At 38.3% G+C, this 26,401-nt stretch overlaps 1 protein-coding gene across 2 annotated transcripts in view; it reads right to left on the bottom strand.

Moving 5' to 3' along the window:
- LOC128649286 (guanine nucleotide-binding protein G(q) subunit alpha) overlaps nt 1-9,586 on the bottom strand; it is a 466,803-nt gene extending 457,217 nt beyond the window's left edge. The window contains exons 1-2 of one of the 2 annotated variants that reach the window (XM_053702478.1): nt 8,980-9,586; nt 8,402-8,629 (exon numbers count right to left, since the gene is read on the bottom strand). In XM_053702478.1, coding sequence (XP_053558453.1) covers nt 8,402-8,537 — 136 coding nt within the window. In that variant the 5' untranslated portion in view covers nt 8,538-8,629; nt 8,980-9,586. Of the gene's footprint in view, nt 1-8,401 lie in introns of both variants that reach the window. The other variant, XM_053702477.1, reaches the window with a different exon arrangement.
- Nucleotides 9,587-26,401: the final 16,815 nt, after the last annotated feature.

Genomic DNA, 26,401 nt, shown 5'->3' with positions numbered 1-26,401 from the left:
TAAAGGGACATGAAACCGAAAATGTTATTTCATTGTTTAGAAACAGCATGTTATTTTAAACATCTTTCCAATTTACTTCTATTATCTAATGTGCTTCATTCTCTTGATATCTTTTGTTGAAAAGCATATCTAAATAGACTTATCTAAAAAGGCTCAGTAGATGCTGATTAGTGGCTGCACATAGATACCTCCTGTGATTGTCTCACCCGTGTGCATTGCTATTTCTTTCACAAAAGATACCTAAAGAATTAAGCAAATTAGATAATAGAAGTAAATTGGAATGTTGTATACTCTATAATGAAAGACAAAATGTGGGTTTTCATGTCACCTTTAAAATAAATGCTATCTGCAAGACCAAAGACACAATGAACCAGCATGTAAAAACATTTACCAAAGAAAAACATTAAAATTATCTCATTTACTCTATTAGGACGACTCAATGTATGGGCATTTTCTTTCCAGATTCAGATAGAGCATACCATACCATTTTAAATAGCTTTCCAATTTACTTCCATTATCTAATTTGCTTCATTCTCTTGGTATCCCTTATTGAAAAGCATTTCTAGATAGGCTCGGGAGCTTGGAGCTAGCTGCTGATTGGTGGGTTTACAAATGTGTTCATCTAGCTCTCAGGAGTGCATTGCTGCTTCTTTAATAAAAGATACCAAGAGAATGAAAAAAAAACCTTTTCAATTTACTTCTATTATCAAATTTGCTTCACTCTCTCTTTACTAGGAATTAGCTGAAAATACATCAGGTGAGCCTACAACAAGAGTGTGCAGTCACCAATCAGCAGCTAGCTCCTAGTAGTGCATTGCTGCTCCTGAGTCTACCTAGGTATGCTTTCCAATAAAGGATACCAAGAGAACAAATTAGAAGATAGAAGTAATTTGGAAAGAAGTTTAAAATTGTACGTTCTCTCAGAATTAAGAAAGAAAAAGGTTGGGTTTCATGTTCCTTTTATGAGACTTATAATGTCTCTATTATTTCTCAAGGGACATTTCTTAATGGAAGTTCTTATGCTGGAAAACATTGGTTTTATACTTGAAGGGCGTCACTGTCCTTCAATAGATCTTTGTTAATTTCCCTTCTGATCTATTGAGCATCTAAACCCACAGACAAGTTGTGAACTTCCTGATAGTTTAAAATAAAAAAAATAAAAAAATAAAAAAAAAACAGCTTTAATTGAACATTTTTCTTGCAAACATGTGTCTAAATAAATAGTGTACTATCATACATAGAAATGCTATTAGTTTCATGTCTCTTTAATCTGTATAGAACCAGGGTGTCCATCCTTTTACTGAATGACCAGTGGAGTTATTTTCCTTCAAAGGGATGAAACTTTACATAGTAATTGTTAGGTATTGGATTATTGTTTCATACATAAATGCCAGTAACAGTCTGTGTTGTATCAGTGATAAACATACAACAGTTTTTATCTCTGACATCCTCAGCTGCATAGACTTGCAGCTAGGGTTGTCACCTCGGCAATGTTTCCCTGGACACGTATGAGCAACACATGCTGCAGGGTATGCAGGGAAGAACAGGAATAGTGCTGTCCAGGACCACTATTCGTGTGCTATCCAGCGGTGCAATTCATGTTCCTCCCTGCACACCCTGCAGCATGTGTAACTCATAAGTGTCCAGGAAATCATGGCCGAGGTGGCAACCCTACTTGCAGCTTAAAGCAAAATATTGTTTTTTTTTTATAAATAACTGAAAAAAAATTTTTCTCAAATGCAGGTCACTATTAGACTGGGCATGCCTGATATACATGACAAAAACATTTACGCTACTACATTTGTGGTCAGTGTTTATGTTGGAGTATATAACACTTGCAAATTCATATGTTGTTAAAAGGGAAATTGTACACTAGATTTTTCTTTGCATAAATGTTTTGTAGATGATCTATTTATATAGCCCATCTGGGAGTGAGTTTGTAAAAATGTATAGTTTTGCTTATTTTTAAATAACATTGTGCTGATTTTCAGACTCCAAGCCCCAAAGTTTTAGATATATACTAATGTCCACAGATCCCTGGTTGTGTAATATGTATTTTCATATGCAGGGGAGTGTGCTTTTCCACCCCCTTTTAGTGGGTGCCCCAACCTAACCTCAACAACAGTGCTAAACTGGGAGCTTGTAAGTACGTTTTTAAAAATATTTTATACTGTTTTTTTATATCAGTATCTGTGTATATTCTTCTTTGTAATAGTGTCTATTACATGCAGTTATATGAAAATTGGTGTATACTGCCCCTTTAAATACTAAAGCCACATGTTGACACATAACCAGCTAAAACTAGTAAGATATGCATAACCATGCTGCGGTTTCTTACCAACTTTCTGCACATTGCCTTGATCCCTTCTATATCTTGATTTGCCTCAGAAAATAAGGACAAGCCAGCTCATTCAGGAAGCACAGCAGACAACTGAGGCACTTACGCCTGTCACCAATCATCAGAGGCTGATAAGTCTACTCTTCTTCATGTACCACCTAACATACAGTTTGTTTGCTTTTTTTTTTTTAGTAATGGCAAAACCTATTGCATATTTTATAGTCTAGATATGTTTTTACTAAAATACATTGTTCAGCATTTATTTTCCATGTTTAATACTTCAGCCATAATATGATGGCCTAAATATTTTTTACACTAGCTACTAACTATAAGATTCACCCACATTCATTGGTTTAAAAAAAATAGCTGCAAACAAGCCGAATCCTCTTTGCAAAATAAATACATTCATATGTAACAGAAATAGTACAAGTCGAAGTTTTCATGCTACCGTGGAAAGATTAAAAGGGACAGTCTACTCCAGAATGTTTATTGATGAAAAAAGATAGATAATCCCTTTATTAAAAGGGACAGTAAACGTTCATACATAATAGCCCCTAAATTAAAGTTTAATATTTTAAATATAGATAAGTCTAAGTTTGCAGAGCAAAAGCGCAGTGGAAGCGTTCAAAATGTTATTTTATACTTACCCAAAATCGCATATTCTGTCCGCCTACGAATCCAAAGCTTTTTTTCAGCAATTGTCATCATTGCCCCTGCAGCCAATAGTGGAGTGAACGTCTGTCTTCTCTAATTGTGACAGCGCGCATTCCCTTTTGCCCTGCGCATGCGCACTCAAACAATCCAACAGCCATATACACAGAATTTCAGTGCTTTGCGCACTTTGAGTATTATGCATGCGCAGAGGATGTGGGAATGTGCGCTCCGGTTTAGAAAATGGGCAGAAAAAAAAAATCCCAGGCTGCATGGGCAGATAGTGGAGCGAATATTATGTACGTTTTTTGCTTTAATTTAAAATGCTTCTGTAGCGCTTATGCTCTGCAATTTAAGATAAAAATGTATTTAAAGGGACATAATACTCATATGCTAAATCACTTGAAACTGATGCAGTATAACTGTAAAAAGCTGAAAATATCACCTGAGCATCTCTATGTAAAAAAAGGAAGATATTTTACCTCACAATTTCCTCAGCTCAGCAGAGTAAGTTCTGTGTAAAAAGTTATACTCAGCTGCAGGTAAAAAAAATAATAATGAAGAAATGAACAGCAGCCAATCAGCATCAGCAGTGCTGAGGTCATGAACTCTTTTACTGTGATCTCATGAGATTTGACTTAAATCTCATGAGATTTCATTGCAAACTTCCCTAATCTGAATAGGGAAATAATATGAGAGTGCACGAGGCTCATCCTTTCAGCTGTCCCAGGACCGACACACTAAAATGCTGCTTAGAAGTCCTTTACAATGGGATCTGGCTACTGAGGAGCTTTTGAGGTAAAATATCTTTTTTTTTTTTACATAGAGATGTTCAGGTGATATTTTCTAGTCAGCTTTTTATAGCTATGCTGCATCACTTTCAAGTGTTTAAACATTTGGGTATTATGGCCCTTTAAGAACATGAAGTGCTTATTATTAATCAATTTAGATAAATGTTTACAGTCCCTTTAACTATTCTACAGTTTTGCATAACCAACACTGTTATATTAATACACTTTTTACCTCTGTGATTACCTTCTATCTAAGCCTCTACTGACTGCCCCCTTATTTCAGTTGTTTTGACAAACTTGCATTTTAGCCAATCAGTGCTGACTCAAAATTAACTCCATGGGATTGAGCACAATATTATCTATATAGCACACATGAACTAGTGCTGCCTAGCTGTAAAAAAAAAAACTGTCAAAATGAGGTAGCCTTCAAGGGCTTAGAAATTAGCATGAGAGCCTACCTAGGTTTAACTTTCAGAATACCAAGAGAGCAAAGCATATTTGGAAAGTTGTTTAAAATTGAATGACCTATCTAAATCATGAAAGTTTAAGCATATTGCTGCTGCACTCCTATTCTAGCGGTTAAGCTATTCTGGACTGCATATCCAGACTACTATTGGGGTGCACTCTAGCTCTGATCTTGTGAAGTGGTTTAATGGAAAATTGCAGACTATTTTCTAACATATTAAACAGTTGGAAATCTCCATTAGTACACTAATCCAAGACAGCATAGGAAATTAGTTATTTCCTTCTATTTAACATGGAGTGGACTAGTAAGTAACCCAAGTGATATTCCTCCACCATAATTTATTTGTATAAGTGCCTTCTGTCACAATGATTTGAATTTATTATTGTTACTATAATCTTTATCTGTAATAGCCCAAAATATTCAGCACCCCTATACAGAATGATTAAGAGTCCTGCTATCTAGAGAGCTTATATATACACCCCCCTTGGAAAATCACTAATATTTATCACTGAGGGATTTAATACTACTAGTCATAAAAGAAAAACTGATCAACCCACTTAAAGGGACATAATACTCATATGCTAAATCACTTGAAACTGATGCAGTATAACTGTAAAAAGCTGACAGGAAAATATCACCTGAGCATCTCTATGTAAAAAGGAAGATATTTTACCTCACAATCTCCTCAGCTCAGCAGAGTTAGTTCTGTGTAAAAAGTTATACAGTACTCAGCTGCAGGTAAAAAAAATTTAAAAAAAATGAAGAAATGAACAGCAGCCAATCAGCATCAGCAGTGCTGAGGTCATGAACTCTTACTGTGATCTCATGAGATTTGACTTAACTCTCATGAGATTTCATAGTAAGCTTCCTTTACCTGATTGGTGAAATAATATGAGAGTGCACGATGCTCATTCCCTAAGATGTCCCAGGACAGACACACTAATATGCTGCTTATAAATCCTTTTCAATGGGAGGTGGCTACTGAGGAACTTTTGAAGTAAAATCTTTCTTTTTTACATAGAGATGTTCAGGAGATATTTTCTAATCAGCTTTTTACAGCTATGCTGCATCACTTTCAAGTGTTTAAACATTTGGGTATTATGGCCCTTTAATATAAGTATATGTATGTATACAAGTCATTGCCAATAGAATTGAAATCAGTCAAAAGCTAGCTTGACAGCTCCTGGATTCATTGGAGCTAGGGAAGCACAGCTCTATGAGTTTTACTCCTGGCTCTTAAAGGGACAGTCTAGGGCAAAATAAACTTTCATGATTCAGATAGAGCATGTAATTTTAAACAATTTTCCAATTTACTTTTATCACCAATTTTGCTTTGTTCTCTTGGTATTCTTAGTTGAAAGCTTAGGTTCATATGCTAATTTCTTAGACCTTGAAGCCCACCTCTTTCAGATTGCATTTTAACAGTTTTTCACCACTAAAGGGTGTTAGTTCACGTATTTCATATAGATAACACTGTGCTCGTGCACGAGAAGTTATCTGGGAGCAGGCACTGATTGGCTAGACTGCAAGTCTGTCAAAAGAACTGAAAAAGGGGCAGTTTGCAGAGGCTTAGATACAAGATAATCACAGAGGTTAAAAGTATATTATTATAACCATGTTGGTTATGCAAAACTGGGAAATGGGTAATAAAAGGGATTATCTATCTTTTAAAACAATAAAAATTCTGGTGTAGACTGTCCCTTTAACTCTTTTTTTTTTTTTTTTTAAATATTATATGGGCAGATTTATCATTCTCCATATATGCAAGGTTCACATGTAGTGACCCTGTCCACACAGGACTGTGGCCCATATTTATCACTGAACAGATACACACTAGTGCAGAACTAGGCAAGGTTTGACAATCACCCTGGTTGGATCAGTCCAGGGTCATTTGAACCTGCCATTGATTAAACAGCAGTGGTTTAAACTACTAGTTCAAAAATATCCGTTGGATTGGTGATGGGTTATTTGCCCTTTGATTTAACAAGCCCTTCTCCTCCATTCGACTACAAGAGAACCTACAGTCAGGATCAAGCAGCTTCCTACTCTCTTCTCCACCTCTTAGGTGGAGAATTTCAATCTCCCCGGTCAGGGAGATTGACAGCTTCTGCCCGCACGCGATTGGCTGTGCGCGGGAAGGGGGCGGCGTTGCACACAAGTGCAAAACAGCGCTTGTGTGCAATGTTAAATTTGCCAGTGGATTGCACCAGAGAGCTGGGCGGACAGGGGGGTAATATGTACACCCTTGATTGTTAAATCGAGCCCTTAGTATGCCTTTATACAAGCATTCCTGTCTGGCTCAAAATTTTGACGGAAAAATGTATCTAACCCTCCTTTAAATGCTGCTTGTTTGTACATATATAAATGCATACAAGATAAGCAATATATTATGTATCAGCATAGTGTAAATGGGAATATTGTTTAGTGCCTGTAATGTAGTAATCACATTAAATCAGTGGTTGATAAATTATTTGAAATGCATGGGCCACACAGAATAGAGAACAATTTTTATTTATTTTCTTAGAAACCATGGAATCATTTTATTTAGAGATATATTTAAAAGAGCCTAAAAAGGTAGAAGCCAGAACTAGAAATTGTAGATGTCATTGTCCACTAGATCTCAGAATTTGCCAAGCCCTATACATTAAAAGGGACAGTCAAGTCCACAAAAAAAAAAAAAAAAACTTCTGATGATTTAAATAGGGAATGTAATTTTAAACAACTTACCAATTTACTTTTATCACCAATTTTGTTTTGTTCTTTTGGTATTCTTAGTTGAAAGCAAAACCTAGGAGGTTCATATCCTAATTTCTTAGACCTTGAAGACTGCCTCTAACTTGAAAGCATTTTGACCACTAGAGAGCATTAGTTCATGTGTTTCATATAGATAACATTGAGCTCATGCACGTGAAGTGACCTGGGAGTGAGTACTGATTGGCTAAAGTGCAAGTCTGTCAAAAGAACTGAAATAAGGGGGCAGTCAGCAGCAGCTGATATTAAGGTAATTATAGAGGTAAAACATGTATTATTATAACTGTGTTTGTTATGCAAGACTGGGGAATGGGTAATTAAAGGGATCATCTTTATTTTTAAACAACAAAAATTCTGGTGTTGACTGTCCCTTTAAGTATAGTTATAGCCTACAAATAGTTTTATTTTTTTAAATAGTGCAAGCAAAATATTAAAAAAAGATAGACACCAAAGTTTTCTAATGGTTAAAGTGAAATCAGTGTTAACTGTCACCGGCTTAAAGGGACAACTTATGTCAGACTAGGTGGATCGATCAAATAGGCCTTGTTGAATCCATTACCTTGGAATATTTGCTTTTGTTTATACATACAGTGTGACAGCTATGATTTGTATTATTATGCAGGGAGATACTACACAAGAACACAACTATTGTTGTTTATCTTCAACTGAGATGTAATGGCTATCCATAACATTTATAAATAAAATTATTTTATACAAAAGAACCACACCTCAGTTCTTGGTAGATCTCGGCAATACAGGGTGTGTAAACTGTATATGCATTCTAAGTGGGATTTAAAATAGTGTAAATATTATATCATATACTGTATGTAATAGGCATTTATTACACACACATTATATATATATATATATATATATATATATATATATATATATATATATATATTTTTATATTTATAGCACATAAACGCTTAAATCACACAACAGGATAAAGAAGAGTACAAATGTGCACTGTAATACATACTATAACTATAACTTCAAACACTAACATACCGTTGTATTATTTATCAAACATATAAACGAATTCAAAATACAGGCATTGTGAATTCATAGACTTCAGAAGCACAAGAAGCTGAGTCTATGCAATCAGATGGGGCTATGATTTATGATAGATAGATAGATAGATAGATAGATAGATAGATAGATAGATAGATAGATAGATAGATATGACAGCCATGGTAATCACACCTAGTTGCACAGTGCAGGATAACTGCAGGGTTACACTAGCTGGCAGAGCCAGTATACACAGTGCACGTTGCTCGCATGCATGAGGTAGGCTGGGCGGATGAATGGACACAGACATGAAGCTGGGGAGGGTCGCACACATGAGGAGGCAGGGGGCTGAGCGCTCCCGTACCCCAGATCGTGATCTTCCCCAGTACTCACCAAGCAGGAGGAGTTTCAGTTCCCGGCGGGCGTCTTTCTTGTCTCGGCGGAGTTGCCTTTCGATTTCGTCGTTAATCCTCCGTGCTTCTTTGGCCTCCTCGCTGAGGCAGCACGCCATGATGGACTCCAGAGTCATGTCTCCTGACTACTGGTGGTGGAGAGACAGACCCCCACCCTGGTGCAAGACACGGATCCCGCTGTAAATCCCTGGCTGTTGCAAATATGGCACTGTACAAGGGAAAAATAATAAAATGTTTTTGTATTAAACGAGAGGGGGTGTGAATTTTAATATAATTATTCCACTGCAGGTTAAGAAATCAATGCACACAAGTATTCCCAGCAGCCAGCTGATCTGATGGCACCCGTGGGTGCTGTTGCCCGTGCACAGGGGACACCTAACACCCGATCTGCTGTCACTCGCCTGTTCCAACTCCGCCTCCTTTCAAAACCATGCACCAAACAACATGGTAACATCCATGGGAATAGCAGCAGTATAAAATCCCAGACACATAGGCTTGGGAACACACACAAAATACAGTAACACTGAAGCCTTATTATATATATGTAACGTTGCTTGCCTTGTTTTTTGTTTTCTTTCTTCTTCTGAACGTTGCTTGATTTTGTTGCAAATCTCAAATAGCCTTTTGCAATAGATTCAAACCTCTGCAGAACAATCCTACTGTAATGCTAACAGGCTAATCAGTTTGTTCCCTTCCCCCTCACGCATTTTTTTCTTTCCTTGCTTTAATTTTCAGCAGAAATCCTCCAAATTGCAATCTTTCCGTTCGTTTCCTTTAGGTTCCACAGCCGTATCCTTATTGCCGTTCCTTTATTATTATTGTTGTTATTCTTGCAGTGTCTTGTCCATCCACCAGCACAGTGTATTCTTGCTGTCACAGGGTATATCCGCCTGCTATCATTTCCTCAGCCAGCCTTTTCAATGGCTCTGCTCCCCGGGCGTGGTAAGGCAGAATATGGCGGACCTTCTCCAAGCAGGCAGGAATAGACAGTTATATACGGGAGTGTAAAATCCCAAGGAATAAACAGCAATGTTACATTAAACATGCATAGTTCTCACTCTAAAAACAATCACAGCATTCTGTCTTTTTTCACCATTCAGCACCGGGTTCCACGGCACAGCATTTTGCAGTGCAGCTCAACGAAATTGATAATTTTGGTTTCTTCTACTGCAAGCAATTTTTATTACAACCAATTCACTATTGGATCATATGACGTTGAGAAACTAGGGAGGAGATTTGTGTAACTAAAAAAATACAGTTACACTTTTTTATACAATTTGAATGGGAGAAATACATTATTTTTTCACAGTTTGTTTTCATGTTAATAATTATTTTTATGTATATAAATATGATCGACTTTCAAATAAAAAAAAATTAATAAGTATTTTTTTTTAAATAGTAGTAGCACCAATGAAATAAGTAACCCAAAATTGCATTAGCTTGTAAAATACTTTTAATTATGAATGCATTTCATATGCCTTTTTTTTTAAATAAAATATCACATATTATAAATATACTACATATCTATATATATTTGTTTTAAAATGCTAGAAAACAGTGTGTATTACTTGTGTGTGTGTTTATATATCTACACACACCTATTTCAGGTAGCTGTCATCAAAATGTCACTGCAGGTGAGTTAAAAAAAATGTTAAAAACATTACTGGAGAAGCTTCAGACAGTAAAACTATGCCTGCAGGTCACAAAAGTAAGGAAGCAGGTTAATGTCAATCTGTTAACTGTTCACAAGCACCTGTTTAGGACACATTATAAGCAATGTATCTGCCATAGAGAGACAGATTCTGGTTAGTTCATTAAGGGTTTGTTCAAAACCACAATTTGTCTAAAACTAATATGTGAAGAAATATGAAATGTAATGAGAGAGTTGTGAGACAGCCTTGCATATCTCATTAAAGGGACGTTAAACACTTTGATATTGTAATATAAAATGATAAATCGTCTATGTAAAAAAAACTCTGCAATATACTTTCATTATTTATTTTGTCTCCTTTTCCTCTAATTCTATTCTGAAATTGTGAGCATTTTAGTTCCTGATAGAAATGGAAGTGCAGAACACTGTTATATTCCACAAAGCCATTGGCTGCACACTCTAGTGACCTATTTATAACTGTCCCTAATTGGCTACCGCAGAGAAGGTAACCTAAGTTACAACATGGCAGCTCCCATTGTTCTATAGACACTAAAACTTTACACTGATTTTGTCATTTTTTTAACAACTAATGAAACTTTAAAAATCCATCTACATGTTATTCTCAAACTAATCTTTTCTTTGAATGCATCATTATATCTAGCATTTATTTAGCGTTTAATGTCCCTTTAAAGGACATAAAACACATTTTTTTCTTTCATGATTCAGATAGAACATACAGTTTTAAACAACTTTCCAGTTTACTTCTATTATTTAATTTGCTTCCTTCTCTTGTTATCCTTTGCTGAAAGGTTTATCTAGGTAAGCTCAGGAGCAGCAAAGAACCTAGGTTCTAGCTACTTATTGGTGGCTGCATATATATATATATATATATATATATATATATATATATATACCGATTGCCATAGGCTGACCCATATGTTCAGTTAGAAACCAGTAGTGCATTGCTGCTCCTTCAACAAATTATACAAACTGTAATGAAGCAACTTTGATACAAGAAGTAAACTGGAAAGTTGTTTAAAATTGTATGTTCTACCTAAATCATGAAATACATATTTTGGGTTCCACGTCTCTTTAAGCACAATTTAGCCTAAGAATGTTCCTGTGGCACTATTAATTCACTTAATTTACAGGGGAAAATATATCTTCAGTTTGGCAAAAGTATAAAACCAGTATGTTCAAGTTAAAAAAATAAAACACAATTATAGATACGTGCGTGTATGTATGTGTTTGTGTGTGTGTGTGTGTGTATATATATATATATATATATATATATATATATATATACAGTATATGTCAGATATTGTGTAATGCTAGGATTACCCGGGTAAAACGGACATTACCCAAGCGGCTGTGGGTTAATCCCGATGTATGATCATAAATCCCCTGATTGTGGAGTCAAAGCTTCAAACATATAGAGCATCCACTTTAATTCCCCCATCTTCACTTTCTTTTTTGCCTCTGCTTGGGGGATTTAAGGGCTGCAAATCTGCCCTTGTAAACCTCGTTCCCCAAGGTTCACTTGGAGTGAATGCCAGAGTATCGGCAGATCACCCTCCTTGAACCTCCCAGACGGAAGCAAAAGAAATAGTGTACATGGGGTAATTACAGTACATAGGGCTTTACCCACAGCCACTTGGGTAATGTTCGTTTTACCCGGGTAATCCTAGGATTACCCCAGATTTCTTACTTTACTCGTAACATATATATATATTTATTTAATTAATGGGGTCAGATTGTCAACAGCAAAACAAAACTGACTGACACAAGCATCAATCAACTGACAAGGAAATTGCTATTTTCAATAGTATAAAACTGTAAATTTAAAGACTTTCCCATCTGTAGGAAAGAATATTTTTAACCACATGAACAAAACAACTAAATGTGTTGCATATATTAATTCGTTTATTCATTAAAGGGCACGCTCATTTTTTAATTTTCAAATTAATTTTAAAAATACAGCAATATTATTGATTTGTTTCATCATGTGTCCCTATCTCAGCCTTCTGTAGACATTTGTGTTGCTGTAGAATAACATACCAGCCAAGTAATTTGTATTTAAAACAAATTAACATCCTTTTTTACTGCAATTATTTTTCAATAGCCCAACTTCACTCACCATTTGCTTTATACATAGGAGCCAATCTGGGCTTTAGGCTGCAGTCAACAAGGCTAGTAACTGCCATAAAGTTAGTATAAAGTGAATTGTAATGCAGTTGTTGTCAGTTAAAGCCAATTAGGGACAAATAGGTAGCAGGGTTAGCTTTGAGAAGTCACCAGGTGCATTTCAAGGTCTGAAAGTTAGAAATTACTCTATTTTCACAGCTAAATTACATAACAAGGGGACAAAATGAATAGTGAACATATATTGCAAAGTTGTTTCATTATCCATTGTGACGTCCAGGGATAACTAACCCTGCAACAGTCACTAGTTTGTCACAGAAAGGGTTAACAGAACCTTTCCACTTTAACCAGTTTGTCTCAGTCTAGCCACTCCAAAGAAGCCTGTGACTTAGTTCAGTGGTTGCGAGGGTTAACAAACACTCTCTCATCTGTACTAGAAAAAGAGAAATGCCCAAACTCTCCTTTAACACCACGCACACTAAACTATCTCTGCTGCTACCACCTTAAAGGGACATGAAACCCCAAAACATTCTTTTATGATTTAGGTAGAACATACAATTTTAAACAATTTTTAAAGTTACTTCTATTATCAAATTTGCTTAATTCTCTTGGTATAATTTCTTGAAGGAGCAGCAATGCACTACTGGTTTCTAACTGAACACATGGGTGAGCCAATATATATGCAGCCACCAATCAGCAGATAGAACCTAAGTTCTTTGCTGCTCCTGAGCTTACCTAGATATGCCTTTCAGCAAAGGATAACAAGAGAAGGAAGTCAATTATATAATAGAATAAAATGGAAAGTTGTTTAAAATTGTATGCTCTTTCTATATAATGAATGTCTAATTATGACTTTACTGTCCCTTTAAAGTGATGGTAAATTCTAGCGTTTGAAAACACTATGATTTACCATTGCTAAAAATAAAGGTGACCTTTATTCATCAGTTTTAAAAAAAAAGGTGAATAGGTACAGTTATTTCGCCACAGATTCAGTGCTTACCTAAGTACCTCCAGCTGGCCAAGGTACTGCTCAGTTTTACAGTGAGTTGATGTTTCCACCTCTTAGACAATAGCCGTGCTAGCCTACGGAATAATTCCTAAGGGCAAGCACGGCTATTAGCTAAGAGGTGGAACTGTCACCTCATTGAAAAAAGCTAAGCTGTGCCGTGGACAACCAGAGGCGCCTGGGTTAGCACTTAAGCTGCGGCAAAATAAAGGTAACTATTTATTAGTGGGTTTTTTAAACTGATGCATGAAGGTCACCTTTATTTTTAGTGATGGTATAAAACACTAGAATTTACCATCAATTTAAGATTATTGTATCGGAAATCTTAAGGAAAAACCCAGACTAACAGGTTAAAAATTCCAAAATATAATTTGGCAAAAATCATTCTAAAAAACACAGTACTGTCATTACTAGTCTCTTCAGTAACATGGTTAGAATATTAAACAAAGTCAAAAACTTAATAAAGGAACATTTATTTTCAATAAAAAAGAGTCACAGTGCATTTATATAAAAAAGAATTAACAAACAAATATACACAAAAGCAAAATACTTTTAAAAAAATAAAAAGGAGAAATATAACATATCCTAATACTGTACTCGCTTAGATATCTGGGCCAAGGGAGTTTGTCAAGGAAAGATGGTCACTTACGCTAATTTATGCAGCCTCCCATGTAGAATAGCAATTTTATTTAGCTGAAATTTCAATTAAATACATTTTTTTCCTGAGGTCAGGTTTCTGACCAGGCCCCTTCCAGAGTGTATAATAATGAAGCAGAAAGTAGTCACGCTGGAACAAGGATAGTCTTGTGAATAAAAAAAGGTTTAATGGACAATTTCAAGCCAAGTAAGGCTGAAGGTCACAGTCAGTGATGCCTGACGCATTTCGCGCATGCACACATGCGCTTCATCGGAGGCTACATAGATTCTAAGGACACTGGGTTATACACATAGTAGTGACCTATCAGCATTGATGTTACAACATCGAATAGTATTATCCCTTCTATATGTAGAGTATCATTACTGGTTGTAAGGTTATGGTGTTTGTGCTGCCTCAATTAGGCAAAGAATATTACATAGCCTCTGTTATGTTCATGTTGTTATAGTTAAGAAATCATATTTTTATGCCATTGTTTTCTAGGCTTCCCTGTGTTTGTTCTGTACTGCCATCTAGCGACCCTTTTTGGTAATGCTCCTGTTTTCTAGAATGTCTTACCCCTGACCTTATTATGCATTTCCTTTTGTGTATTGCTCCGCCCTTGTAGTTTGATGATGTTTTCCTGTGTCATGGCCACAGCTAACAGGCCTCATGTAACAAGCACTCATGTTAATTCATTGCAAGCTACGATCAGTATCATCTTTTGACCGCAAAATACTTTAACCATTCATTCATCTGCTGTATTCATTATCTGCTGTAACCTGATATTCAGAATAAAGCAACTTTGTGGATGAACAAGGTATTGGTGAGTTCAGCTATCTGACAAGGATTGTCTGCAGTGATTGTATCTTCTTATACAGGCCAGGCATAGAGGTCTCAGCAAGGGATAGATAATTATTACAACTATCTGAGTCAGAATAGTCAAAAGATGTATAGAATTCCTACAGCCTGCTATGTATATGTGTGTGTTTAATCTGCAATCAAGCTCAGGGTCATCCTCCATCTTGTGAAAGCACATGTCGCACAAGTTTACTGCACTTCATCTAAATGTTGAAAACTGTTTCTCTGCATTGAACTGTTACCCCACCTGTCTAAGCTGCTGTTTGTCTTCTTAAAGAGACAGTACCATTTTTTGCAAAACTTGAAAAAATGTCTAGACAAGGCTCTGAGCACTCTTTTATAGCCGAACCTACGCAGATACATCATGCCTCTGAACCCACAGACGCACAGGGAGCAGATCCTGCAGATATTGCTGAACAGAGTGTAAGACCCAAACGTACAATAAAACCGACACATAAACTCAGAGAAAACTATGAATTCACTAGAGATGAGTTCTCCAGCAATCTGTCAGACCTATGGGACAGAATTTCACAATGCATGTCAGTTTTGGCACACTTTAATGATCAACCAGCCAAATTGAGAGACTCTATAGATCACCTATCTGCTGCATATGAACGCTACCAGCGGCTGTCTGCAAAATACACAGCCTTCTTACAGGACTTTAATATAGAGGACTCTTCAGCAGAACTGACTAGGACTGATGCACTGGACCAACATAGAGATCTCTTAGTGCAAATGGCTAAAGAAAAGGCAGAGTTCCGCATTGCTCAACTGCAGGAGACCAGATCTCATAGATCCACATCAACTAAGCTCACTGCACGTTCTTCTAGATCCTCTCGCTCCAGAAGTTCAACATTAAGCGACAAGCTAATAGAGGCCCGTGCTGATGCAGAATAAAAAAAAGTGCAAAGCTCCTTTATCAGAAGGGAAGCAGAAATGGAAGACCAAAGCAAAGCACAAATGGCTGCCCAGCAAGCAGAAATGGCTGCCCAGCAAGCAAAGGTGGATTCCTAAATAAAGGTTTTGCAAATGGAAAAGAAAGAAGCAGCAGACCTAGCAAGGCTGAAAGTCCTTGAACAAGCAATGGGAGAAAGTACTAATTCAGATTGCCATATCCCAGCAGATCTGGAAGACCCAGTTGAACGCACTAGTAAATACGTGCTAAAGCATAATATTTGCAACAATACAGAGTCATCTCCTGTGCCTACTACTAACACCATCGTTCTCAATCTTAACACAGAGACCTCTCAGCACCAAATGCCTGAGCCTCTTCAAATCCACAACACAAGTGCATCTAAGCAGCAAACCGCATCACCTCCCGCTGACAATAAGGTGACTTCCAGTGACAAGCCACAGCTCAAGCCACAGCTAGAAGAAGCCTTAGAGACTACACCACAGTTGAATGCTCTTGCAACATCATTTTATCCTGGTAAACTTCACCCTTCTTCACCAAAGAACTTTCACACCCAATGGGTTCCTCAAGTTACTTTGGCACCAAAGAGTGAGAGATCAGACTTGACTGACTTTGCCAGATACATGATACGCCATGAGCTCATTAACACAAGCCTCTCAAGGTTTGATGACTGTCCAGAGAGCTACAGGGCCTGGAGATCAACCTTCAAGGCTGCTACCGCTGATCACGACCTTACAAACAAGGAGGAACTTGATTTGCTCATAAAGTGGCTGGGGCCGGAATCTGCAGATCGTGTTAAAAGACTGAGAACAGTACATGTTGACCACCCAGATGCAGGCCTCGTTGCTGCATGGGCAAGACTTGAGCAAGCCTATGGTAGCTCTGAAGCCATAGAAAGCGCTCTGTTCAAGAGACTGCAAAACTTCCCAAAAATAGGAAACAAAGACTATCGCAAGCTCCAAGAATTAAGTGACCTCCTCATGGAGCTAGAGTTGGCAAAGACGGACCCACGTCTACCTGGACTAAGCTTTCTGGACACTGCTCATGGTGTCAATCCTGTGGTGTCTAAACTGCCATATAACCTGCAAGAGAAATGGGCACAACAGGGCTCAAGATACAAAAGAGACTATAACGTATCCTTTCCTCCATTTTCATACTTTTGCAGGTACATCAGCGATCAAGCCTGGATGAGAAACGATCCCAGCTTCAGCTTCTGCGAACCCAACTTGCCTGCTTCATCATCCTTATCAACTTCATTAAGGTATGATAACATGGCAGCTAAACGTAGAGACTTTAATAGAGCAATATCTGTTAAAAGGACAGACATCTCATCACCCGTATCCTCTCCTGCAAACCAGAGTGACTCGGGCGAGAGAGATAAAGACCCTAATCGTCAGTGCCCTATTCACAGAAAGCCTCACCCTCTTAAGAAATGTCGTGGGCTTAGGGCAAAGATAAATTTTTAGTGATGGTATAAAACACTAGAATTTACCATCAATTTAAGATTATTGTATCGGAAATCTTAAGGAAAAACCCAGACTAACAGGTTAAAAATTCCAAAATATAATTTGGCAAAAATCATTCTAAAAAACACAGTACTGTCATTACTAGTCTCTTCAGTAACATGGTTAGAATATTAAACAAAGTCAAAAACTTAATAAAGGAACATTTATTTTCAATAAAAAAGAGTCACAGTGCATTTATATAAAAAAGAATTAACAAACAAATATACACAAAAGCAAAATACTTTTAAAAAAATAAAAAGGAGAAATATAACATATCCTAATACTGTACTCGCTTAGATATCTGGGCCAAGGGAGTTTGTCAAGGAAAGATGGTCACTTACGCTAATTTATGCAGCCTCCCATGTAGAATAGCAATTTTATTTAGCTGAAATTTCAATTAAATACATTTTTTTCCTGAGGTCAGGTTTCTGACCAGGCCCCTTCCAGAGTGTATAATAATGAAGCAGAAAGTAGTCACGCTGGAACAAGGATAGTCTTGTGAATAAAAAAAGGTTTAATGGACAATTTCAAGCCAAGTAAGGCTGAAGGTCACAGTCAGTGATGCCTGACGCATTTCGCGCATGCACACATGCGCTTCATCGGAGGCTACATAGATTCTAAGGACACTGGGTTATACACATAGTAGTGACCTATGAGCATTGATGTTACAACATCGAATAGTATTATCCCTTCTATATGTAGAGTATCATTACTGGTTGTAAGGTTATGGTGTTTGTGCTGCCTCAATTAGGCAAAGAATATTACATAGCCTCTGTTATGTTCATGTTGTTATAGTTAAGAAATCATATTTTTATGCCATTGTTTTCTAGGCTTCCCTGTGTTTGTTCTGTACTGCCATCTAGCGACCCTTTTTGGTAATGCTCCTGTTTTCTAGAATGTCTTACCCCTGACCTTATTATGCATTTCCTTTTGTGTATTGCTCCGCCCTTGTAGTTTGATGATGTTTTCCTGTGTCATGGCCACAGCTAACAGGCCTCATGTAACAAGCACTCATGTTAATTCATTGCAAGCTACGATCAGTATCATCTTTTGACCGCAAAATACTTTAACCATTCATTCATCTGCTGTATTCATTATCTGCTGTAACCTGATATTCAGAATAAAGCAACTTTGTGGATGAACAAGGTATTGGTGAGTTCAGCTATCTGACAAGGATTGTCTGCAGTGATTGTATCTTCTTATACAGGCCAGGCATAGAGGTCTCAGCAAGGGATAGATAATTATTACAACTATCTGAGTCAGAATAGTCAAAAGATGTATAGAATTCCTACAGCCTGCTATGTATATGTGTGTGTTTAATCTGCAATCAAGCTCAGGGTCATCCGCCATCTTGTGAAAGCACATGTCGCACAAGTTTACTGCACTTCATCTAAATGTTGAAAACTGTTTCTCTGCATTGAACTGTTACCCCACCTGTCTAAGCTGCTGTTTGTCTTCTTAAAGAGACAGTACCATTTTTTGCAAAACTTGAAAAAATGTCTAGACAAGGCTCTGAGCACTCTTTTATAGCCGAACCTACGCAGATACATCATGCCTCTGAACCCACAGACGCACAGGGAGCAGATCCTGCAGATATTGCTGAACAGAGTGTAAGACCCAAACGTACAATAAAACCGACACATAAACTCAGAGAAAACTATGAATTCACTAGAGATGAGTTCTCCAGCAATCTGTCAGACCTATGGGACAGAATTTCACAATGCATGTCAGTTTTGGCACACTTTAATGATCAACCAGCCAAATTGAGAGACTCTATAGATCACCTATCTGCTGCATATGAACGCTACCAGCGGCTGTCTGCAAAATACACAGCCTTCTTACAGGACTTTAATATAGAGGACTCTTCAGCAGAACTGACTAGGACTGATGCACTGGACCAACATAGAGATCTCTTAGTGCAAATGGCTAAAGAAAAGGCAGAGTTCCGCATTGCTCAACTGCAGGAGACCAGATCTCATAGATCCACATCAACTAAGCTCACTGCACGTTCTTCTAGATCCTCTCGCTCCAGAAGTTCAACATTAAGCGACAAGCTAATAGAGGCCCGTGCTGATGCAGAATAAAAAAAAGTGCAAAGCTCCTTTATCAGAAGGGAAGCAGAAATGGAAGCCCAAAGCAAAGCACAAATGGCTGCCCAGCAAGCAGAAATGGCTGCCCAGCAAGCAAAGGTGGATTCCCAAATAAAGGTTTTGCAAATGGAAAAGAAAGAAGCAGCAGACCTAGCAAGGCTGAAAGTCCTTGAACAAGCAATGGGAGAAAGTACTAATTCAGATTGCCATATCCCAGCAGATCTGGAAGACCCAGTTGAACGCACTAGTAAATACGTGCTAAAGCATAATATTTGCAACAATACAGAGTCATCTCCTGTGCCTACTACTAACACCATCGTTCTCAATCTTAACACAGAGACCTCTCAGCACCAAATGCCTGAGCCTCTTCAAATCCACAACACAAGTGCATCTAAGCAGCAAACCGCATCACCTCCCGCTGACAATAAGGTGACTTCCAGTGACAAGCCGCAGCTCAAGCCACAGCTAGAAGAAGCCTTAGAGACTACACCACAGTTGAATGCTCTTGCAACATCATTTTATCCTGGTAAACTTCACCCTTCTTCACCAAAGAACTTTCACACCCAATGGGTTCCTCAAGTTACTTTGGCACCAAAGAGTGAGAGATCAGACTTGACTGACTTTGCCAGATACATGATACGCCATGAGCTCATTAACACAAGCCTCTCAAGGTTTGATGACTGTCCAGAGAGCTACAGGGCCTGGAGATCAACCTTCAAGGCTGCTACCGCTGATCACGACCTTACAAACAAGGAGGAACTTGATTTGCTCATAAAGTGGCTGGGGCCGGAATCTGCAGATCGTGTTAAAAGACTGAGAACAGTACATGTTGACCACCCAGATGCAGGCCTCGTTGCTGCATGGGCAAGACTTGAGCAAGCCTATGGTAGCTCTGAAGCCATAGAAAGCGCTCTGTTCAAGAGACTGCAAAACTTCCCAAAAATAGGAAACAAAGACTATCGCAAGCTCCAAGAATTAAGTGACCTCCTCATGGAGCTAGAGTTGGCAAAGACGGACCCACGTCTACCTGGACTAAGCTTTCTGGACACTGCTCATGGTGTCAATCCTGTGGTGTCTAAACTGCCATATAACCTGCAAGAGAAATGGGCACAACAGGGCTCAAGATACAAAAGAGACTATAACGTATCCTTTCCTCCATTTTCATACTTTTGCAGGTACATCAGCGATCAAGCCTGGATGAGAAACGATCCCAGCTTCAGCTTCTGCGAACCCAACTTGCCTGCTTCATCATCCTTATCAACTTCATTAAGGTATGATAACATGGCAGCTAAACGTAGAGACTTTAATAGAGCAATATCTGTTAAAAGGACAGACATCTCATCACCCGTATCCTCTCCTGCAAACCAGAGTGACTCGGGCGAGAGAGATAAAGACCCTAATCGTCAGTGCCCTATTCACAGAAAGCCTCACCCTCTTAAGAAATGTCGTGGGCTTAGGGCAAAGACTTTACAAGAGCGCAGGGAGATTCTCCAGAAACTTGGAGTATGCTATAGGTGCTGTGCTTCTTATGGTCACTTTGCTAAAGACTGTAAAGATGTTATAATAGAATGCAGTAGCGACAGACACGTTACAGCTATGCATCCTACTCCACTTCCAGACAACCCACAGCAGCTAACTGACTCCACCCCTGTCGCAATTCATGGCGGGGAGCAACAAAGTCGTGCTCCAGTCACAGCCAGTGTTTCCTCTGCATGCACAGAAGTCTGTGGAGAAGGCTTAGACTACAAATGCTGTGCCAAGGTATGTCTATTCAAGATTTACCCACAGGATCAACCTGAGAAAGTTGCTAGGATGTATGCTATAATAGATGAACAGAGCAACAGATCCCTGGTTAAGCCTAAATTCTTTGAGATCTTCGGCATAGAGGGTCATGCAACACCGTATACTCTCAGAACCTGTTCTGGTCGTGTAGAGGCCTTTGGCAGAAGGGCCAATGGATTCATGGTCTCCCATATCAAAGGAAACTAAGGCATACCCCTACCAACATTAGTTGAGTGTGACCAGATACCAGGCGAAATGGAAGAGATTCCTACTCCAGAGGCTGCCTATCACCATCCTCACTTAAGGCACCTTGTTGATGAGATTCCGGCAATGGACATGAATGCTGAAATCTTGGTCCTGCTAGGAAGAGACATTCTCAGAGTACATAAAGTAGGCGAGCAGTGCAATGGACCTGACAATGCCCCTTATGCACAAAGACTTGATCTAGGCTGGGTGATAGTGGGCAATATAAGCTTGAATAGTATGCGTACATCATCTGAGATCCACTCCTTCAAAACTTACATATTAGAAAATGGACGTGCATCCCACTTCAAACAGTGCTCTCGCCATCATGAAGTAAGGGAGAAGCCTCCTGACATCATCCAAATACCTGATGTTACTCCTTTCCTTTGTGATGACAATCCGGGTACCACAGTGTTTTGTATCACAAGTGATGACAACAAAATAGCCTTGTCAGTTGAAGACAGGAAATCATCTAAGCCCAAACAATGGCATTATGTTCCATCTGAAATTAATCCTGCAGATCATGCCACCAGGCCAGTGTCTGCAAGTGTCTTTGCAAATTCTTCTTGGTTAACAGGCCCTGAATTCCTGCTGTATCATCCAGAAGAAACCACAGCTGATGTCTTCAGTCTTCTAGAACCTGACAACGATCTAGAGATTCGTCCTGAAGTAAAAACCCTTGTCACCAGAACTGAACAAAGACTCGTCTTGGGCTGTCAACGCTTTGAACATTTCTCCAAGTGGACAAGGCTTGTACGTATTATTGCCAAAGGTTTCTTTCTGCAAAGGATATTACTGAAAGTGAACTGTTCATAATACGCAGTGTACAACAGGATGTCTTTGGCTCAGAAAGTAAATGTATCCGTGACAAGAGGGGCATTCTAAAAAACAGTCCTATAGCTAACCTGAACCCATTCTTTGACAATGATCATTCCGAGCCAGCTCCACCACTTCAAAAACTCCAAGAGTGCTGGTACCTGCCTTTCTTCGGAGTGTATCATCCACGTAAGCCAAAAAAAATCAGGGTAGTGTTCGACTCCGGTGGCCAAGCAAATGGCAAACGATGGGCAGTGCTGTTCACTTGCATGAGTGTGCATGCAGTACACATTGAAGTAATAGAATATATGGATGCCTCAAGTTTCATAAATGCTCTAAGGCGATTCCTTGCCATCAGAGGACCAGTCAAAACATTAAGATCTGACTGTGGAACTAATTTCGTTGGAGCCTGTCGAGAGCTACATCTCAACTCTAGGCCAATTCAAGACCTTTTAGCTGAAAAGGGCTGTACATGGATTTTCAATCCTCCTCATTCTTCCCATATGGGTGGCTCCTGGGAGAGAATGATAGGCATCACACGTAAAATACTGGACTCCATGCTTATGGACTTTAAGACTCACCCATGAGATTCTAACCACCTTCCTGGCAGAAGCATCTGCCATAATCAATTCAAGACCACTTGTTCCAATTTCTGTAGATCCAGAGGCCCCAACTCTCCTCTCTCCAGGTACTCTCCTTACCCAGAAGCTTGAGTCTGTTCCTGTTCCCCCTGGAGACTTTAAAACAGGAAATCTATGCTACAATCAGTGGAAGCGAGTACAACACCTTGCCAACTGCTTCTGGAATTGTTGGAAGATGGAGTATCTCTCTACTCTGCATTTTTGGTGAACTAAAACATCTTATTCTTATAGTAGCACAAGGTTAACGGTCAGTGGATATACATAGAATAAAGGTGTCAAAAAGGTATATCAATATAAGTAGTTATTGTATTTGCGATAGTACTGAACTACTAGGCTATGTATATAGTATTTAATCTGAAAGGGCCCTGAGGACCTATCATATACTGACCCATATGTTATTAAGATGTGGAGTTATTTCAATATGCAAAAAAATGGATGAAATAAGGCTCCAACTGATAAACAACATTTGAGAAACAAATACAAATATATAATATTAAGTATTTCTGATATTTATTGTACCTCTAAGGGAAGAGAAATATTGTTAACTCATATGTTTGTACAGGTGAGTTAGTTTAACTTGTGTTAACAAGGAGAGTGTGTATATGGGTACTTATAAGGAATGAATGATCTACATCTAGACGTCTATTCATACCTTCAGGGTACCTGGTGTGTAGTTTTACTATCAAGAAAACTTCTCTTTTTAATAGGCAAGCTAATCTATCAAAACCTCTTACATCTTTATCTATTTTTTCTATTCCCTTGAATGAAAAATATTGTGTGTCTATGCCATGTAGGCGAAAGTGTTTGGCTACTGGTGTTTTTGGTTCTCTTTCTCCTAAAGATAAAAGATGCTCACATATTCTTTTTTTTTAACGGTCGTGTGGTAATGCCTGTGTACTGTTTGAGGCAGCATTTATAAGTAATTAAGTATATTACAAACTGGGAAGTACAGTCAATGCTTTTTTTATTTTAAAGCTTTTGCTTGTAATTGTAGAAATAAAGGTTTTGTTTTTTTTTCTGCAAATTCGCAGCTTTTGCATGGTATATGTCCATATTTATAAGAGCCTGGATTTTTTTTTTTTTTTTTTTAAATCTTTATTTTGTGTGTCAGGATAACATGAATATAGACAATCATATAACATAAGATATAGTTCACATCTGAACATTTAGGGTCGAGAGACAAGGAGAAAAGAAAGAAAAAAGGAAACAATACAAGAGCACAAGAAAATTTATCTCCACATATAGATCTATTCATTATAATCAAGTTACCCAAAAAAAAAGTTGTTTTTTTTTATCCTATCCTGACATTTTATAGGATATATATTATATATAGTGGGATTAATTTTACCTTCAATTTCTGCCAAAAATCAAGGTCCAATCTATTAGGTCCATACACATTGCACAGTGACCAGATTTCCCCCCCAATTTTTAACTGTAAAATAATATAACGTCCTAACGGGTCTAGCTCTTGTTTAAGTAAATTGTATGTGACTTGCTTGTTAATAAGTATTGCCACCCCACATTTTCTTGTCGTGCAAGGTCCAGCCACAATCTCCTCTATCCAATTTACTTTTAACTTGGGGATTTCAGATGCTTTCAAGTGTAACTCTTGTAAACAGATTATATCCGGACTAGCGCCTAGATTTAGAGTTCTGCGTTAGCCATCAAAACCAGCGTTAGGGGGGCCTAACGCTGGTTTTGGCCTACCGCTGGTATTTAGAGTCTTGGAGGTAAGGGTCTAACGCTCACTTTCCAGACGCGACTTTTCCATACCGCAGATCCCCTTACGTCAATTGCGTATCCTATCTTTTCAATGGGATCTTTCTAACGCCGGTATTTAGAGTCTTGGCTGAAGTGAGCGTTAGAACTCTAACGACAAGACTCCAGCCGCAGAAAAAAGTCAGGAGTTAAGAGCTTTATGGGCTAACGCCGGTTCATAAAAGCTCTTAACTACTGTGCTCTAAAGTACACTAACACCCATAAACTACCTATGCACCCCTAAACCGAGGCCCCCGCCACTCTATTCAATTTTTTTAACCCCTAATCTGCCGACCGCACACCGCCGCAACCTACATTATCCCTATGTACCCCTAATCTGCTGCCCCTAAAATCGCTGACCCCTACATAATATTTATTACCCCCTAATCTGCCCCCCCAATGTCGCTGCTACCTACCTACACTTTTTAACCCCTAATCTGCCGACCGGACCTCGCCGCTACTATAATAAATGTATTAACCCCTAAACCGCCTCACTCCCGCCTCAAAAACTCTATAATAAATTTTATTAACCCCTAATATGCCCTCCCTAACATCGCCGACACCTAACTTCAAGTATTAACCCCTAATCTGCGGACCGGACCTCGCCGCTACTCTAATAAATTTATTAACCCCTAAAGCTAAGTCTAACCCTAACCCTAACACCCCCCCTAAGTGAAATATAATTTAAATCTAACGAAATAAAATAAATCTTATTAAATAAATTAATCCTATTTAAAACTAAATACTTACCTGTAAAATAAACCCTAATATAGCTACAATATAACTAATAATTATATTGTAGTTATTTTAGGATTAATATTTATTTTACAGGCAACTTTGTATTTATTTTAACTAGGTACAATAGCTATTAAATAGTTAATAACTATTTAATAGCTACCTAGTTAAAATAATTACAAAATTAGCTGTAAAATAAATCCTAACCTAAGTTACAATTAAACCTAACACTACACTATCAATAAATTAATTAAATAAACTACATACAATTATCTACAATTAAATCAACTAAACTAAATTACAAAAAAAAACAAACACTAAATTACAAAAAAAACCCCACTAAATTACACAAAATAAAAAAGATTACATGAATTTTAAACTAATTACACCTACTCTAAGCCCCCTAAAAAAATAACAAAGCCCCCCAAAATAAAAAAATGCCCTACCCTATTCTAAAATAAAAATGTAACAGCTCTTTTACCTTACCAGCCTTTTGTGGGGTCATGCCCCAAAGAAAATAGCTCTTTTGCATTTAAATAAACATACAATACCCCCCCAACATTACAACCCACCACCCACATACCCCTAATCTAACCCAAACCCCCCTTAAAAAACCTAACACTAAGCCCCTGAAGATCTCCCTACCTTATCTTCACCACGCCGGGTATCACCGATCCGTCCAGAAGAGGGTCCGAAGTCTTCATCCTATCCGGCAAGAAGAGGGCATCCGGACCGGTAGACATCTTCATCCAGACGACATCTTCTATCTTCTTCCATCCGGCGCGGACCGGGACCATCTTGAAGCAGCCGACGCGTATCCATCCTCTTCTTCCGGCGACTCCCGACGAATGAAGGTTCCTTTAAGTGATGTCATCCAAGATGGCGTCCCTCGAATTCCGATTGGCTGATAGGATTCTATCAGCCAATCGGAATTAAGGTAGGAAAAATCTGATTGGCTGATTGAATCAGCCAATCAGATTCAAGTTCAATCGGATTGGCTGATCCAATCAGCCAATCAGATTGAGCTTGCATTCTGTTGGCTGTTCCGATCAGCCAATAGAATGCAAGCTCAATCTGATTTGCTGATTGGATTGCAACCACAACAAAAGGACTCTAGGGAGCCCATCACGCACGACTGGCTTGAGCAGCTGGTATAGGCTTTGGCGCATGTTTGCTCTAATAACTACGAGTTTTTATTATTTA

This window comes from Bombina bombina, chromosome 2, assembly GCF_027579735.1.
Source record: "Bombina bombina isolate aBomBom1 chromosome 2, aBomBom1.pri, whole genome shotgun sequence".
NCBI lineage: Eukaryota > Metazoa > Chordata > Amphibia > Anura > Bombinatoridae > Bombina > Bombina bombina.
Note: the sequence above shows the minus strand (reverse complement) of the source record. Positions and strands in the feature narration are given on the sequence as shown.